Source organism: Ptychodera flava, unplaced genomic scaffold, assembly GCF_041260155.1.
Source record: "Ptychodera flava strain L36383 unplaced genomic scaffold, AS_Pfla_20210202 Scaffold_70__1_contigs__length_633064_pilon, whole genome shotgun sequence".
NCBI lineage: Eukaryota > Metazoa > Hemichordata > Enteropneusta > Ptychoderidae > Ptychodera > Ptychodera flava.
In genome coordinates, this window is record NW_027248392.1 from 569,593 (window position 1) to 589,368 (window position 19,776).

Below are 19,776 nucleotides of genomic sequence, written 5' to 3' on the forward strand. Positions count from 1 at the left end.
TTCCGTTGGAAATAAACTCCTAAAAAGTCACCCTTCGAGAACAATGCGCTTTGCTGTCGTTGATAATTCTTTTTTTTTTGCTTTCGTCGAAGTAATAAGGTCGACAGCGATAATCGCGTACCGTAAACTACCCGGGGGCCTGACTTTCGATAAATCAAATTTGCATTCCATTGTACTGAGCTAAAAATATCACATTGCCTTCGTGAAACATTACGGCCACGGTTGCATGTTATAGAGAAAGAATCCGGTATAGCTGACAGGTATGTCTGCAAATTTATTCATTTCTTAGTCTTTTATCAACACGTGAGTTCAACACGTTTGAATGAATCAAACCGATTGGTAACTCTTGTACTTGAAATTGTAAAGACGTCCAGGAAAAATCAAAGCCAAAAGTTAAATAGTGTCCCTGGTAACAAATGAACCATAATTATGCGATTTTCAAAATTGTAAATTGTCACATGGTACGACTACTAGCAACAGTTCTCACTTCGAGTATAGTAAAGTATCTCCTTTTTGATAATCGTTCGCAAAAGCAACAGATATGTAAAAGTGCTCGTAAGAGAGTTTGATCACGTACAAGATTTATACAATGCAAGATGCGAGGTACATAACTATGCCAAACTGATAAAGAATCATTCCTATAAAATCTTTAATATCGAGACAATGCTCATTGATATAATTTGCATAAATTAAAACTAATATATCTAAGATCATTTTAGTGTTAAAACGATTATGGAGACTACATTTAAGACGATTACAAGATAGCATGAATGGTAAGCTATGCTTACATGCCGGTTTAATGGCTATTTCTGTTACAGGTTCTACAGTTGCGAATTATAACAATAATTGGACCAATGCACCATTCCCTAGGGAATCTGTTAAGGTACGGTGGCCCAAAACTACCTGTTCTCCGCATTCAAAGTCTGCGTCGCAATCAAATGTTTTTCTCTCACATATGTCTCTGCATTCAAAGTCTGCGTCGCAATCAAATGTTTTTCTCTCACATATGTCTCTGCATTCAAAGTCTGCGTCGCAATCAATTGTTTTTCTCTCACATATGTCTCCGCATTCAAAGTCTGCGTCGCAATCAAATGTTTTTCTCTCACATAAGCTTATGTCTCCGCATTCAAAGTCTGCGTCGCAATCAATTGTTTTTCTCTCACATATGTCTCCGCATTCAAAGTCTGCGTCGCAATCAAATGTTTTTCTCTCACATATGTCTCCGCATTCAAAGTCTGCGTCGCAATCAAATGTTTTTCTCTCACATATGTCTCCGCATTCAAAGTCTGCGTCGCAATCAAATATTTTTCTCTCACATATGTCTCCGCATTCAAAGTCTGCCTCGCAATCAAATGTTTTTCTCTCACATATGTCTCCGCATTCAAAGTCTGCGTCGCAATCAAATGTTTTTCTCTCACACGTCTCCGCATTCAAAGTCTGCGTCGCAATCAAATGTTTTTCTCTCACATATATATCTCCGCATTCAAAGTCTGCGTCGCAATCAAATGTTTTTCTCTCACATATATCTCCGCATTCAAAGTCTGCGTCGCAATCAAATGTTTTTCTCTCACATATGTCTCCGCATTCAAAGTCTGCGTCGCATTCAATTGTTTTTCTCTCACATATGTCTCCGCATTCAAAGTCTGCGTCGCAATCAAATGTTTTTCTCTCACATATGTCTCCGCATTCCAAGTCTGCGTCGCATTCAATTGTTTTTCTCTCACATATGTCTCCGAGGTATGCCTCAGTGTACGTTATTCCGCGAAGCATAATTTCTATCGAACAGCGCTCTCAGACGGTCGCTATTGACAACGACGAACATTGTATCAAGTTATTTTCAATAGATTATCGATCGAAAATTTGTTTGGACGGGCCGGGCGCTCGTGTGTTGAGGTCACGTCATAAACATTTCCACAATAACCCATATATTGACTTATACACTTAAATATCAACATTGAAGGTATCCGTTGGTTTCCTGTACTGAAATTAAATCGACGACAATTTTTTTAGTTTTGGTGATACTTTTACGTACGTTTCGGCACATTTTGGCGCACCTCGGCGTAGTTTGGCGCCATTGTGAACGGGGGGGGGGACTACACGCGAGTGAGCGAGACAACAATGTATCAATTTCGGACAAAAGGATATCGATCGATAACGTTCACTGCACGATTACAGTGGAGACTCTACGCCCGTTCGCCTCTGTTCTGTGTTATTCTTGCAGTTTACTGGGATTTTCATAGTTAATATTCGCCAAATTTGGTATAAATTACAACAACCTGACTGGTATTTGGTCTGTATAATTTAAGAGACGCTAACCGATTAAAATGGGTCAATATTAGACCCTGATTCTGCATATGCAAACGCTGTAAGATCGCCATTTTATTGAGGGCAGGAGCAAAAATTCAGCGATCGGAAAAAATAAAATGCAACTAAAACAAGTTTCGTCGAGAAATTCAAAAAACTAAAACGACAGCAATTTTGTATATATATCAAGGAAACACCGTGCCACTTTTCACTATAATTGGTTCAGAATTGAGAAATTTGAACGAGCGATAGTTGTACGGTCTGTTCAGTACATTAAACGCAATTGTTTTCCATGGGAAATCGAGCAGAGTAGACACATCGTAAAATGAAAAATACATCTGAAAAAAACCGTTGGTTTAACTTATTCATTTCGCTGTTATTTTTTATAATATTTGGTATGACACATATCATGAAGGGTAACTAAAACTATGGTTTTATTTTTTTTAGTTTCCCTCTTTTTTATGAAATGACGAGTTGAAGATCGTTTTGCTGTTGACTGTGTTTTTACTTGATTTTGCATATGTCTCTTATCGCTTACGTATTTTTGGAATTCCTTGTGAAATTCTTCCCAAAATATTATAATTGTAAGGGCAGCATATACGGGAAATAGGACCTGTTGCTCTTTCATTAATATTTAGATGTGCAGCAAGGAAATACGGCGAAATTTTCAACATGACGCGGGAGGTGAAATTGACTCTCCGAACGCGCACTCCACGTATGTGTGGCAAAAATTCGGGACGCTATATACCGTACAAAATGGGGCGCCTTTGGGCCGTAGTGCACTAGCGTCTCTTAAATTATACAGACCAAATACCAGTCAGGTTGTTGTAATTTATACCAAATTTTGGCGAATATTAACTATGAAAATCCCTGTAAACTGCAAGAATAACACAGAACAGAGGCGAACGGGCGTAGAGTCTCCACTGTAATCGTGCAGTGAACGTTATCGATCGATATCCTTTTGTCCGAAATTGATACATTGTTGTCTCGCTCACTCGCGTGTTGTCCCCCCCCCCCATTCACAATGGCGCCAAACTACGCCGAGGTGCGCCAAAATGTGCCGAAACGTACGTAAAAGTATCACCAAAACTAAAAAAATTGTCGTCGATTTAATTTCAGTACAGGAAACCAACGGATACCTTCAATGTTGATATTTAAGTGTATAAGTCAATATATGGGTTATTGTGGAAATGTTTATGACGTGACCTCAACACACGGGCGCCGGCACAAGGCGTCCAAACAAATTTTCGATCGATAATCTATTGAAAATAACTTGATACAATGTTCGTCGTTGTCAATAGCGACCGTCTGAGAGCGCTGTTCGATAGAAATTATGCTTCGCCACTGAGGCATACCTCGGAGACATATGTGAGAGAAAAACAATTGAATGCGACGCAGACTTGGAATGCGGAGACATATGTGAGAGAAAAACATTTGATTGCGACGCAGACTTTGAATGCGGAGACATATGTGAGAGAAAAACATTTGATTGCGACGCAGACTTTGAATGCGGAGACATAAGCTTATGTGAGAGAAAAACATTGATTGCGACGCAGACTTTGAATGCGGAGACATGTGTGAGAGAAAAACAATTGATTGCGACGCAGACTTTGAATGCAGAGACATATGTGAGAGAAAAACATTTGATTGCGACGCAGACTTTGAATGCAGAGACATATGTGAGAGAAAAACATTTGATTGCGACGCAGACTTTGAATGCGGAGAACATTTGATTGCGACGCAGACTTTGAATGCGGAGACATATGTGAGAGAAAAACAATTGATTGCGACGCAGACTTTGAATGCAGAGACATATGTGAGAGAAAAACATTTGATTGCGACGCAGACTTTGAATGCGGAGAACAGGTAGTTTTGGGCCACCGTAGTTAAGGTTATCTTTATAACTTTGACTTGTTTTTATCCCGTTTACAAAAGCTGTTTCATAATTGTGGCAAGTTTTTCCAACAAATATTCTCGTCATTATTCATCATTCATGAAGCTGTCAAAATAACATATGGAACAATGTTTGAGGTTTCGACACTTAAATCTAGTCTTGCTGTTTATAATTGTAATTTGTTCAGTGTTTAATATTGACATACAAAGCCAACAGTGCTGTCTAAATGTTTGGTCATCAAGAATTGGCAATTTAAAAATGCTTTGCCTTGAATTTCAGATTCATGAAGTGACGCTGGTCGCCGCCAATGTGAAACTTAGAACAGGAAGTGTATAAATCCGTATTAACCGTGTTTACGTTATTAATGAAAACAATGCTATTTTGATACGAATACATTAATTCTGTTCCGATCGAAATTATTATACTGGTCGCATAGTACTGTACTACATAAAATTACGACAACAATGACATGGTACTGCAGTAAAATCAAATAATGCAAGGAATATCCAATGAAATTTGACGAACGCTTTATCTTAAAGTTTCCCTATTAATTTTCTTTATGTGCCTTAACCCGGCGTCCGACTCTATTAAACTTGATTGCTGAGACCATGGTCATGGTCAGCAGAATGCTTCACTTCATGTGCTATCGAACTAGCTCTACGTATAGCAGGGCTGTGTGTTGTTAACGCTCGAATCCGCATCAGTTTAGTGGAGGAAGGTTTTCATGCAGTAAACGGAAGTGTATCCAAAACCCGCGTCGACCTTCGTTTTCGAGCACAGTTACCTCGTCTAGGTACACTACGTGCTGTTAAAATGTCTTGTTAACTTATGTGTCGATGCACGGAAACCATCCGTATCCAATGCCGGTTATAAATTCAGTAAATTTACGATGGAACTCTAACTCTCTAGCGAACACAACACAGTCAAAACCATTCGGTTAATCCCCCCCTCTAAAGTTGTTCACTAACTGTCAGCCCAGCTACGCTGAGCTACTGTTGAATGGTTCTTTTTGGCTCATCATGGATGAAAACTTGATATATTTTACAAAAGGCACGACGACCTCTTAAATGAGTAAACAAACTATTCAGTGAAGTGAAGTGAAGAGAAGTCCAAAAGAGGATTGATTAAAATGACAGTACGCTTCGTAGAAAAGGATTGGACAGAAAATACTGGGAGTGTTTGGGTTTATTATTTGATTGGTGGCCATTTTTCGCGCAAGCAAGTTAAATACAAATTTACGTGCATATGTTCTGCTAGCGGCCGTTCCACTCATTAAAAAGAAGTTAATCCCGATAAATAATAACGTTGTTTTTCATTTAGATTCTAAGGAAATATTTTGTTATTCTTTGTTGTCAGACAAAAAATCAACTGTATGTTGTTCTACTTTGCCAAATAAAAAAATCCCACAACGTCAAACTCAGAAAACATTCATAAAATCGATATTTATGTTGAATTTGCATAACAGACTTTCGGAATACACGTACACTTTGCCGCTTTTTATGATAACACATAGCAAAACCCTTATTGTGAAGTTTGACTGCTGCAATAATTAAGATATTAATAAAAAATACAAACAAAAATAAAATGCAGTAAAAAACCTCAAAAATCAAAAAGAAACAAAGTGCTGTGTATCGTTGTCTGTAAAGAAATTAGCAGGCCTCGCCGAGCTTCAGTCTGTAGCGTTAAGGATTGTAATGGATTAAACAATAACTCGATAAACAATCTCTGAACTACGTTGCACCATCATAAAGATCGAAAACATTGATAACATTTTTAATGAGAAAATAAGCCTTATCTTAAGTTACAGGCATATGCTCAGTACAAGCCGGCCATTGCCATTGAAATTAATTACCAAGGTTTCTCTCAGGAATGAAACAAGCATTTACGTTGAAAAATGTTTCAGGCACTGCAGGTCGATGGTACCGTTTTCTATGTACAATTATCTGACAATTATCACTCATATGTGGCATTTCGGAAGAATACAAGCATATCCCTTTATCAAATAAAATGTGCAAAGGCATTCACTGGAAGTGGATGATGTAAGAAAATTCCATCCTTTGCTTAATTTCAACAGATTGTTTCCCAATGGATACTGTACATTTACCAAGCATAATATCACTGACATTACTTGTACTAGTCTGTATCACCAGACCAGGTAAGTAGTGTGTAAATTTCCTCTTTTCCGATACATTTTAGGTTCAGATGACACGGGGAAGCATGCTCATAGGCTTGGTTGCTAGACCTATACATACGGCTATAGGGCTCTTGAATCAAACACTGGTATCAAGTTTCTGGGACTTTGACTGTAGCGTTGGCTAGGCCTTCCACATTTTTGAAGAATGTATAGTTTAGGAAGGTTAAACGGATTAAGATAATTTTAAATAAACAGCAGTTTCGAGAATTAGAGGATTATAATTGGATCAAATTAAATGAATAATAATATTATTATTAGACAATTCAGTAATTTGTCGATTGTATTCGAACTCACAAAGTATGGTACCAAGTAACTTGGCGAAGACATCATAGTCAAAACCACTCGGCCGTTACATTTTTGACCACGACCCGTCCACACGCTGTAAAGTTCATGAAGCACTCGCACTCACATACTCGCTATTACACATCTCTCACACACACTTTGTCAGAGCAAAAAAATCAGAAAAGGAAATGATTATTCTGCAATATTACGAAAAAAGGAATTACAAACCTGCACGGTTACTACCCAATATATCCAATGCTATATTTGCATTTAGTTGCTCTCTTTAAGGGTGCATGTATGAGGAGCAAATGTATTGTCATAGCGATATATGCTGTGACACATCGTTTTCAGAATAGGTCAAAAAGGTAATGCTCTTATCAACAGTGTTTGGGGAAGAGAAATATATATAATTGAAAAAACTAGTAACATTTAATCAAAATTAAAACAATTTTAATGTCTAACATGCTGTTTCTCACTCACACTGTTTTGAAAAGGCCGAATCCAAGGCTCTCAAGCAGATGAGAATAAATCGATATGATGATATCTCTATTCCTATAGTCTCTACTTCCGATTTGCATCAAGCATATGAGTATTGATTCGAGGGGAAAAGAAAAACCAAATGGATTTTTTGTAAATCTTTTCATCTCAAATATTTATTAACGATTTTATAACAGTGACGAGTTCGGTTTCCTGGGCAGTTACACCAAAAGATGCATACGTCAGAGAAGGGGATGCATTAACACTGAATTGTTCGGTGAATTATTCTGAGCACACATCACAATTTCTACTTCCTGAATGGATAAAACGTTCACTGAATGGTAAATCCATTAACGATAAATTGATAGCCCTCAGTGGTACTTCAGTCAATGATTGCTGTGACGTTACTGGTGATAAATCAAAGGGAGAAAGAAATCTGGTCATCAAGAGAGTGACTAAAGAGAGTGGTGGACAATGGATTTGTTTTCATCATGCACTGGGATCTGCTTTTGCAACCGTTACCGTAATTAGTAGGTACATCCTCTTCGTCTAATGTAAATTACTGGCAAACCGTAAAACTCCAAAGAGAGTAACACATTTTTAGCTCCGCTGTCAGCGACGTGGAGCTTATCAAATAGGTTGATTATCCGTCGTCGTCCGGCGTCCGGCGTCCGGCGTCCGTAGTCCGTCGTCGTCCGTCAACAATTGCCTTTTCCTCTGAAACCACAAGTCCAATTGCTTTGAAATTTTATATGCAGTTCACTTGGGGTGACCTTACTTCAGTTTGTTCAAATCATGGTGAAATTTGCATATTTGTATTTTTGGGGCATTTTTTGGCGTTTTTTGTAAAAAAATCTTCTGCTCTGAAACCACTCGTCCGATTGCTTTGAAATTTGATATGCAGTTTGCTTAAGGTAACTTAAATCAGATTTGTTCAAATGGTGGTGAAATTTGCATATTTGTATTTTTAAGGCAATTTTTGTCATTTTTGGTAAAAAAATCTTTAAAAATCTTCTTCTTCAAAACTACTGGTCAGATAGCTTTTATATTTGGTACATATGTCCCTAGCGATGATCTATTTCAGATTTGTTCAAATTGTGCAGAAACATGCAAATTTGCATTTTTAAGGCAATTTTTGCCATTTTTGGTCAAAAAATGTATTTCTCAAAAAGTACTGGTCTGATAGTTTTGAAATTTGGTATACAGGTTTCTATAGATGAACTAAGTAATATATATTGAATTTCTGATGAAATCTGTAATTTTGTATTTTTGGGGCAATTTTTGCCATTTTTGGTCAAAAAATGTGTATTTCCAAAACTACTCATCTGTTAGCTTTGAAATTTGGTATACAGGTTTCTACAGATGAACTAAATGATATTTATGGAAATAATGATGAAATCTGCAATTTTGTAATTTTGGGGCAATTTTTGCCATTTTTGGTCAAAAAATGTGTTTCTCACAAAGTACTGGTCTGATAGCTTTGAAATTTGGTATACAGGTTTCTACAGATAAGCTTAGTAATATATATTGAATTTCTGATGAAATCTGTAATTTTGTATTTTTTTGGCAATTTTTGCCATTTTTGTTCAAAAAATGTGTATTTCCAAAACTACTTATCTGATAGCTTTGAAATTTGGTATACAGGTTTCCATAGATGAACTAAATGATATTTATTGAAATAATGATGACATCTGCAATTTTGAATTTTTGGGTCAATTTTTCCCATTTTTGGTCAAAAAATGCGTTTCTCAAAAAGTACTGGTCTAACAGCTTTGAAATTTGGTATACAGGTTTCTATTTATGAACTAAGTGTGATATTTTGAAATTATGATGAAATCTGCAATTTTTAGCTCACATTTGGTTATACCAATGTGAGTTTATCGTATAAGCTGAAGTCGATGGCGTCTGTATGTATGTGTGTATGTATGTATGTATGTATGTACAGTATGTCCGTCAACATCAAAAACACGCAAACCGCTGCACATTTCAGCTTGGTATTTGCTGGGTGGAAGCATCCTGGGCTAAAGATGGGATTTTGTTCAAATAAAGTCTGCATTGCCACAATTATGCAAATGAGCTTACAAAACGTGAAAATGGTCAAGAATTAATATCTCGAGAACTACTGTTTTGATTGCTTTGAAAATTTGTGTGCAAGTACCTTAGGTGAACCTTAGACAGTTTTATGAATATTGTGAAGATATCCTTAATTTTGTATTTTTACTGAATTTTTTGGTGATTTTTCTCATTTTCAGTAAAAATTCTTCTTCTCTGAAACCGCCAGCCCAATTGCTCTCAAATTTGGGTTGGATCTTTGCAAGGGTGTTACGCTTCTAATTTGTTGAAATTATGACAAAATTGGGAAAATCACTATTTTGGAGCAATTTTTTTCATTTTTGGTCAAAAAAATCTTAAACAGTATTTTGTTTTAAAAACCCCCTGGACAGACAGCTTTTGTATTTGGTACACAGATGTACAAAGATGACAATACTTAGATATGTGGAAATTGTCCTGAAATATACAAATTTGTATTTTTAAGACAATATTGTCATCTTTGGTCAAGAAAACTTGATCTCAAAATTACTTGTTTGAAAAGCTTTGTAATTTGGTATAAAGTCCCGAGGGATGTTATTAGATACATTTTCTGCTCAAAGTGTTGGGAAACCCCCAAATTTGTATATTTTAGATAATTTTCTCAGTTTGTGACCTTAAATGACCTACACCAACCCAGGATATGTTGTGAGACAGTTTTGAAGGCTGTGAACATAATTTTGTCATATTTGGTATCAATTTGTAGGAAAATTTGATCCAGAAAACAAAGCTTAGGTGATTTTTTTCATTGCGGACCAATTTTTGCAACTTTTCTATGTAAGACATACAAGAACTGATGAGAAATTTGGATCCGGGATAATTCCAGATGTTGTAATCACCATCCACAGTGGAAGGCATTTCACCATCTGTAACTAACTTAAGTGCTGTTTACATTAGAATGATAACACTCATGGCATTAATTAAAAAATCCCCAAGGTTGTAAATATATTTCCTGTCATCTGGCGTTATGTAATACCAAGGGATGGAACATTTGATATTCAGGAGGGGGTAGGGTCTAGAAGATTGATGAGGTAGCATTACTTTTTTACCATGTTTACCAGATCCCTTGTACATTTTTTTACCCACTCCCACCTTTTCTTCTTATCAAACCTTCTCTGTCTATTTTTGTTGTTGACATTTGCTTATGTATTTAGGATCTGCTTGTCCCATTGCTATAGAAGTTGATATGCATGTTCCTGAAGATGACCTCCAGTACCTAAGTTGGAGACCTAATTTGCTGTTGTTATTCTTGTTTTTCCTGGTTTAAATATTTCTTGAATGGACCAATTCAAACTGAATGTGAGCACACTGTCCTTGACAGTATTTTTATTTTTGGGGGCAATTGTTGCCATTTTTGGTCAGAATATTTTATTCTCAAAAAACTACTCATCAGATAGCTTTGGTTGACATGTTCTTAGGGATGATCAGATGTGATATATTCAAAGTATGATGAAATCTTCAATTTTGTATTTTTGCAGCTTATTTTAGCCACTTTTTTCTGGCCACTGCATTGAGTTATCAAAGATTCCCACCTTCTTCATCAACATGTGTCAAAAATAGTTATTCTGTACATAAACATAGCGGAGCTATATCGGCCGCTAGGTCGCTTGTTTCAAATATATGTCAGGGAAATATTTGATAAAACACGTCAAATACTATCAACGCAAACTTACTTTCGCTGCAAGTACTGGCTATCTCTATCAATGGACTTCATTAACTGACGAGTCACATATTTTCGTTAACAGATCCCGATGACCCTGTCTGTACAACAATCAATGGAATAGGTCAACATAATGAAGTCATCGAGAACACTGAGGTAACATTACGGTGTCGCCTACATACTGAAAGTATCATCCCAGTTGGCAGACTAGTGTGGTATAGAAACGCAGCTGAAATCGACAGTGGCAACAGTCCCCTCGATATCAAGACAACAATAACAAGAGATGATCATGGTGTTCCTTTCAGCTGCAGATTAGAACACAGTGGCAGTTCCTCGTCGATTTCATGTTTAAATAGTATTACACCAGATGTCCAGTGTAAGTTCATTCCGAAAAGTTTATTCTTGTAATACAATCCCTTAAAAGTCGCCGGAAACTTGTATTATTGTCTTCTAAATAACTATATAATTTCGATGCAAAGGCAGGAATTCAGCTCCTCAAAAGAAGTAATGTTTTTTAATTTTCTGTCCATGCTAAATATTGCACAACAGCGCTTTGCTTATTTCTACCGTCGACGAAAACGACAGTTCTTCGCGCTCATTCTTGGAAATTTTCCGCGCTGTTGGAAATTTATCTCCGCGCTGTTGGCGATTCTCCGTACTGTTATAATTTTTCTCTACTGTTTAAAATTCTCCGCGCTGTTGGAAATTTCTCTCTACTCTTTCAAATGTTTCTACTGTTTGAAATGTTTCTCTGACATTTGAAGACCACATTGGATTTTGTCGATAAAGTGTTCTCATATATTATCCCATGATTTTTTCTCTGTTTGACGTCACCGTCTCTTCGTACACTTCTCGCTTTCGACTCGAAGTTGTACCGCTCCGCGAAAAACAGGAGCATTTGATTACCTCAAAAAGAGAAAAAAAATCATGGGATTTTATTTTTATTACATGAACAGTCTTCTTGTGTTTCGGTTGATGCGGAGTGATCAAAATTATAGTCAAGGATTGAAAAATAAAATATTGTCACGATCTGGGTTTTATTTCCCTAGATTACTTTCATTCAATGAGTAAAACGGTCCATCGCCCTGAAGATATGCAAATACTTACTGGATATATTCATTCATACATCCGATCAAGTTGAAATTTTGAAACACTAAATGCCATCTTAACCGAGGAGACATACGGATTACAATCATTGTCTTGCGCTGTCCCGACGCCAAAGGAAACCTGCCATCGGCTGATAAAAGAGGTTTCGCCGCGCTAGTGCGCGACAACCATAGGACTATAACCAGATTTATTTAGACTATTTTCAAATACATTTGTGTAGGGAAGGCAACAACAAGATCGAAACAGTAGTGCTTATTCTAGGACGTGTCGTGGCTTTCAAAATATCACAAGCTTACGATCTTGGCGAGCCCGGAAAGTTCAATTCTATGGCACCCACTTTGACCCAGACTAAGTTATATGTACGTGGTCACAATTACAACGGGTCGTCACCACCGGTCTCCGCTGGTGTCTCTCCGCCGGTGTCAACTCGTCAATCCCGATCCCGGTCGTCAATGTTTGCGTCTCACGAACTTTGATGTTTGAAGTGACACACATCTCGCCCGCAGAAACCTCCACATTTTGTCACTTGACGGGAACTCTGTTATGTTGTCCGAGTCAACTTTCGATAACATATCAATAGCGCTGCACTGCAGATTTCAGGCTACTGCCATAGCTTACAGCTGATATCTTCGCTACACCGCGACGCTGCAGGTTCGATTCCGATCGAGAATTAACGGAAATTATTAGATAAGGAAATTTATAGCTGCTCGTCGAATGATTTGATGATTTTGCCTTCCATGTCGCTCTCTGAATATCATATGGTACGTATTTATTCAATTGAACCGCTGATAAAAGGGGTTTCACCGCGGTAGGGAAGGCAACAACAAGATCGAAACAGTAGTTCTTAGTCTAGGAGGCGTCGTGGCTTTCAAAATATCACGAGCTTACGATCTTGGAGAGCCCGAAATGTTCAGTTCGATGGCACCCACTGTGACCCAGACTGAGGTATAGGTATGTGGCCACAATTACAACGGGCTATCACCACCGGTCAATAGCGCTGCACTGCAGAGTTCAAGCTATAGCTCTAACTGACAGCTGATATCTTCGCTACAGAACTACGCTGCGGGTTTGATTCCGATCGAGAATTACGAAAAGTATGTGATGAAGGAAATTAACAGTTGTTCGTCGAATGATTTGATATTTTTTACCTTCTATGTCGCATTATGTCGCTTATTTCATTGAGTTAAATGTACTTTGAGGTGCAGCTTTCGGGTTATCGCCAGTATCAACGTCTACATTGCGCGTCCGAGAGCTTACGACTAGACTGGAGCGCTTATTTGGAATAGCTAAGAAAGCTTTAGCGCGACTCAAAATTTCGTTGGACACGCCTTCCATGTTTCCATGTCTGAATTTATCGCATTTAAGAATTCTTCGTAAAAATGTCATGAGAGCACGGCATCGATCGCGATAAATAGGAAAGGTCGTGACAGATTGAGGAGTCCAACATGCTGCATCCTCACCCAAGCGGCACTTTCAAAGGCTTCATTAAAGGTGAACTCCTCCGATATGCTCGCACATGCAACAACAACAACACAGACTTCACGAAAATGGTCACCTTTTTCACACGAAACGTCAACATTGAGATTATGAAACAGAAAAATCACGTATCAGACAAAAAAAATTAAGCTAACGAAGCGTCAGCTATACATCACCGATAAAGATACGAGGAATGACGTCACAAGAACTGGTACACCCAACGACCTGAGTCAGTCCTTTCGTCTTAACCAGCCTAATCAAACAATGTTAAAATTAACTGGAAAATAATAGAGGCCGATTAAACACTGGCCAAAGTCTTTCCAGTAAAAACTATTATAGCAAATAAAAAACATTTATATAGCATATAAAAGGAATAAACATTAAAAACATCCTCGTTCAAGCATCCTCGTTCCACTCAGAGTTTGGCAATGAACTTGAATCTTTTTGTGATTCTAACGATTCAATATGTTCAGATATTAACAGCGCGTCGTCTTGATCCACGGTACATTTCACTTGTGTTTATAACGGTATCATCACTTGCAACAACCACACCATTTGGGATCGATATACTAAAATTATGGTTGTCCCACGTAACAACAACGTTAGTTGAACGTATGGTCCTTCCAGGGCAAAAATACTTATCGCGTATAAGCTTATTTCTTGTACCTTACATCCATTTGTGCAGTGCGCCCTGAAATATAAATTAAGGTAATCGAACATTAAATTTGCCCGCAACAGGATGAATAGGACATCAAGTGAATCTAATAGTGGAAAAATAATCTTTTACACGACAGCACCGCTGTTTACTACATCTAGGACATGATATGTTTGTACGAAGTTTATGCATTTCGGTTGATTCAATCGAAAATGCAATATATTTACCAATTAATATGATCGCCTTTTCTGTGTTACCGAGTAATAAAGTTATGATCACGTGTGTCTTTTGAATCTTGGAGAGAGTATCAATTAAGGAACATTTTATATTTATTTCATCAATAATAATGGATCACAAAAGTAGCAAGTCGCTTTTTATTTAAATACTTTTTCGTATTCTTATTGATCTTTTGTTAAAAAAACAGACCCTCCTCAGGTGACAACTCCGTTAAACTTATGTGTACAGGAGGGAACAACATTTAGGATCAACTGTGACTATGTACCGGGTAACCCAACACTGACTGCTATTCAATGGAAAATTCCAGGCAGAGAATCGTTTACAAGGCACAACCCTATTATAATAGACAGAGTTAATTCATTGAAACATAGCGGAGTCTATACATGTAAAGTGAACAACACATATTTCAATGGAGAGCAAGGAGAAAGTTTAAGTAAAACTACTGTACGTGTTGAGTGTAAGTACAAACCCATAATCTTGTTTGCAAACAGTCAGCAACTTCAATCGCTAAAGATACGAGGTGTGTTTACTCTTATACTTGGGATAATAGTGAGTTATAAGAAAGGACTTAGTGTTACGTGTTGTGTTTAAGTCGTCCTAAAGAGACTGCTTGTACTTTTAGTACAGTTATCTTAGGGCATACAATTTGACAGTAATTTACTTTGTTATCTAATAAAACAGTTGATTGACGGTCGTTTTATTGCTGCAATAAAGTGTATGATTAGAGCTATCATTCAGACACACCTTGACCATTATGACTCATAGCATCAAAACAGTCAATAAATTATCACGCCCATATATACTCGTACGTTTTCTTTGACGGTGTTTCTTTTCATGTTGCAAGTGATTATGGTATCACGACTCATTCATCTAATAGTAGTTATGGTGTTGTCAAAGCGGTTGATTGACCCGATAAAACAAGGGTCAACATACAACATCGTCCCTCTAAAATATGTCTCCAATGAACGTTAAATTCAACGGTTTTGCCCACTACCCATGCTGAACTCGTTGACATACAACCGTGCTCTCCTGACTTTCCTCATTAACGTTGATCCTAGACATTCAATGAGTTCAAATTGACTTATGTCTCCAGACGTTCAACAAGATTAGAGCATAGACATATCAGCAAAATGCGTACCTAATTTACCAAAGTCAAGGTTGCGTCATGCGGAAATATATTAATAGCATTTCAATATCAACTGTACTTTTATTATCAATTTTATAACTTATTGAACCGGCATGTTTATTTTAGATCGCAACAACGGAAAAACCCAGGACACAAAATTTCAACAGGAGAGAGATGCGGTGGCAAATTAGTAAATGTTTGTAATGTCTAGCATATGGTTGGAAAATACTTAGGAACATAATCTTGTACAATTACATGCATATGAATGGCTTAAATAACCCCGAGTGCTTGCCTATACCCACATGCTTGAAATGTATCGTTGGAACAGTACGGCTATTGAACATGTCATCGACTTTGGAAACGTATTGAATGATAGAGTTTGTACAAGTAGAGAGAGAGTAATAATATTTCTCGTACTTGTAAACAACAGATCTTAAATTTCATTTCAACTGTTACAGACAGATTTCTTCTGTTAGGTCACCTTGATAACAATTTTGTTATTGACAATGTAATTCATAAGTTGTGGAAAATGCACTTGGGACTAGCTGGATGTCTGCAATTTAATAACCGATTTTAGACCAATTAAAGCACCTAAGAATAGATGGGCACTGTGTAATCTTCAGATAACCACTTGTTTCTTGTTTTCCTTATATTATGTCTCATCAGATCACCCAAAGGTGGAAACACTTCCGGTTCAACGAGTGAAACAAGGAGATGACACGTCATTGCAATGTGATGCAAAGGCCATTCCGGATGTTGACAGGTTTCAGTGGATTACTCCAAGTGGTTCTGTGGTGAATGGACGTAGGCTTACACTGCAAAATGTACAAATATCAGATGGTGGAAAGTACAATTGCACGGCAAGAAACACTTTTTGTGATGAAATTGGTGGCTACGGATACGGTTGGAACTATACATACCTTGATGTATTATGTGAGTATTTGAGTTTGAGAGAGTGTGAGAGAGTTTGAGACAGAGAGAGAGTTTGAGAGAGAGAGTTTGAGAGAGAGAGAGAGAGAGAGAGAGAGAGAGAGAGAGAGAGAGAGAGAGAGAGAGAGAGAGAGAGAGAGAGAGGAGGGAGGGAGAGGAAGAGAGGGAAAGGAAGGGAGGGGAAGACATACAAATTAAGAGAGGAGGAGGGAGGGGTAAGCCAGCATAATTGACAGAGACAGGGACACACAGAGAGACAGACAAGCGAACACACTGGGTACAATACTTAATATACGTCCAAGTATATTAACGTATATTTCTAACTAGTGTTAACTACAGTCAGTGAGAAACATAATAGATGACAGAAAGGACACAAACACTAAAACAGATAGGCATTTTAAAAACAAATTCAAAAACGTATTATTGTAATTTCCTTGAAATTAGAAGACAATGTATAAACTTACCTTTTCCGAAGGGAAACGTAACATTCAGCACCTTTCCTCTAGAAGGCTAGATTTGTCTCCTTTTCAATCTTATTTATTTCGTTTAGTTTTATCGTCATGCAATTATAACATACGGGCCGATGGTATGTGTTTAAAAAAGTATTTCGAGTGCGTTTTTCACGCTATTATTAAATAATCATTAATATTTGCAGAAATTTTGATTTAGAAACACCGTTGTTTTCTAATGCCCTTTTAAAGCATATGTTTTCACGAATTTAAGATTTTACAGATTTTAAAATACTGAAAATAAATCATTATTTACTTCGTCTCATTGATTTTTTTAAAGATGGGCCAAAGGAAGTCTTTCTGACTGGTAACACGACTAAAAAGACAGACGAGTCTTTGACGCTTACATGCACAACAAGCCGGAGTAATCCAGCTTATATCGTCACGTGGTATAAAAACGGTTCACCTTTAAAAGGACATTCTAATGTTATCGATATTACGACGACCACCGAGGAAAGTAGCGGACACAGTTCATTTATAACGAAAGAACGACTGCAATATAAAGTTACACCTGGCGACAATGCAGCAAAAATACAATGTTCAGCAAGTCTTGATGATTTCCCTAAAACAACAAGTGTATTCTCAAAGGAAATTACTATTTCTATTTTCTGTAAGGATACTTTCAATTATTATTTACCTTGAAAGATTTTGTAAACGTGATGGACAAACCATGTTTCTTGATCGCCTTTTTTGCCTTAAAATCATTTGTGATCATCTTTTCGAAATGGTGATTTTAAGTTACTAAGTAAGCAAATCGAGTGGTTTTGAGAAACAATATTATTTTTGTAAAACTACAATACCCGTTTTGATTTTCTATTCTCACTTTTTTACAGTTCCGCCGAACCATACTGAAAACTGTCTTACTAAGCTAATAAAAGCAACCCCAGGAACAGAATTGATAGTAGATCAATTGTTGACACTTCAGTGTACTTCCTGTAGCAGTAATCCGCCCGCCGATATATTGTGGTACATGGACGACCGTGAAATGAAGTCATCGAATCAAGCAGAACACAGAGATGGTTACTTCAACGGTACAATATCAGAAGAAAGACTTCACATCAATTTAACCTATAAGCATAACGGCCTTCCGATACACTGCGTAGCAGCCAGCCGGATTTTTTCAGGACAGACATATGAGTCAAAGAAGATAAACTTGGATGTACATTGTGAGTATAACAATGAACAGTACTAGTATTTATTGAAATTTATGGTTGTCCCTTTTTAGAGCAAGAAAATTGCGTATATGGTAAATGATTTCTGAAAAAAATCAGTAAACTTTATTTTTGAAGATGCGCCGTTTCCCGCCGATGAACGATTTAACAGAAGAGTAGCAGTGAGGGTCGGTAAAACTGCTTCTCTACAATGCCAGATGAAAGGCATTCCAACCTTATCTATACAATGGTACGACCAAGACAGAAGTGAATTACAACCTGACGATACCAGACGGCATGTCGAAGAAGACCCAAAGAATTTAACGCAAGAAAGCACGCTGTACATTAAAGATGTCAGAAACAGTGATTATGGGATATATTATTGCAGAGGTGAAAATAAACACGGAGATGTCGAGATTGTCATAATTCTCTCAGGAAAATGTAAGTTTCCTGTGCGTATTTCTCCCCACAGACGGAATATACATCGTATATTATGTACGATTTTGTTTATTGTTGTATTTCTGTGTTTGTGCCCGCTTCAATATATAAGGCTCATTTTAACAGCATGTAGCATATATGCAGTCTTTCAATTATGAATGGCATTGTCTTTACGTTTCATACATCGCAAAGCTGTTCCGGATGCTGTGACTAACATTGAAATCCACATGCAAGCGGGCGTCGCCAACGTACATGGAAAGCGGGTTATAACGGTGGCGACGATCAGAAATTCTACGTAGAGTATGTAAAATTGCCTGAAGGGGTAAAGAAAATGACGGAGCTGATCAACGATAATGAAGTTGGAGAAATATATGTCAATATTAGTAGTTTGGTTGAAGGGTCACGTTACAGCATAACAGTTGTAAGCAAAAACGATATCGGAGAAAACAGAAGTCGAACGCTGACGCTAATTGTAGAAGGTAAGGACAGCAATTACATTATAATGACTTGCCCCATCTACGTATCGATATTTGTGAACGCCACACCTCTGTAACTTTTGACAAGCCCTGCGGAATAGGGTAAGTAAGGCGTGTATGGTGTCAAATTTCTAAACACTCAACTACACAAATTGCTGTGATTATTTACAAACACGATCTGCAGGCTTTGTAAAACTGAGATTGCCTCAGTTAGCACTCAGCTTTCTTAAAGTTTCTTCGTATTTTATTTTAAAGGAAACCCTAACCATGCCAAACTTCCACAACCTTATTTTGCTTCTGACCTTACTTATTTTAAAAATTAGGATCTTTAAGAGGTTAATGACCATTTGATGTCTTACCTCATAGAAGCAGCTTTCTAAACACCAGTCATCACCCTGTACCTTTTGTTACGCAGCTGTGTTACATCGAGCCATAGTTATGAAAGCATCAATATAACATTCTTGTTAGTGTGACGAAAAGAGCAAGTTCTTTTGTCTACGGTGAAAAACTTTATTTTACCAATTTTTCGACAACACACAGGAGGCCTTCCTCAGGGTCTAAAACATAAAAACGAGATGATAAAACAGAGTAAATTGATTAAAAAATCTGGATACAATGTGTAAAAACGAAGAGGACTGTGTGAATCTAACAGGAGTACAATAAAGTGAGGCGGATACCCCAGGTGTTAATTTGAAAAAAAAACTAAATGAAACAATGCTGGATACAGGGTGATGGATGTATATTATTTAATTCGTCATCAATAGCCTATGTA

The 19,776-nt window shown here is 37.3% G+C and overlaps 2 protein-coding genes and 1 long non-coding RNA gene across 3 annotated transcripts in view; all 3 read left to right on the plus strand.

Moving 5' to 3' along the window:
• The window catches only part of LOC139128791 (leucine-rich repeats and immunoglobulin-like domains protein 1), an 87,867-nt gene that overhangs the window by 62,862 nt on the left and 5,229 nt on the right, over positions 1-19,776 (plus strand). The gene's annotated exons all lie outside the window — the stretch shown is intronic.
• LOC139128797 (uncharacterized) lies at positions 207-7,440 on the plus strand. The gene is made up of 3 exons (XR_011551417.1): positions 207-260; positions 6,273-6,353; positions 7,349-7,440. It is a non-coding gene; the product is annotated as an uncharacterized lncRNA (long non-coding RNA).
• On the plus strand, positions 7,626-19,384 carry LOC139128787 (B-cell receptor CD22-like). The gene is made up of 8 exons (XM_070694500.1): positions 7,626-7,674; positions 10,985-11,275; positions 14,562-14,831; positions 16,167-16,433; positions 17,220-17,549; positions 17,773-18,105; positions 18,229-18,576; positions 19,371-19,384. The coding sequence occupies exons 1-8, from the start codon at positions 7,626-7,628 to the stop codon at positions 19,382-19,384; spliced, it is 1,902 nt and encodes a 633-aa protein (XP_070550601.1).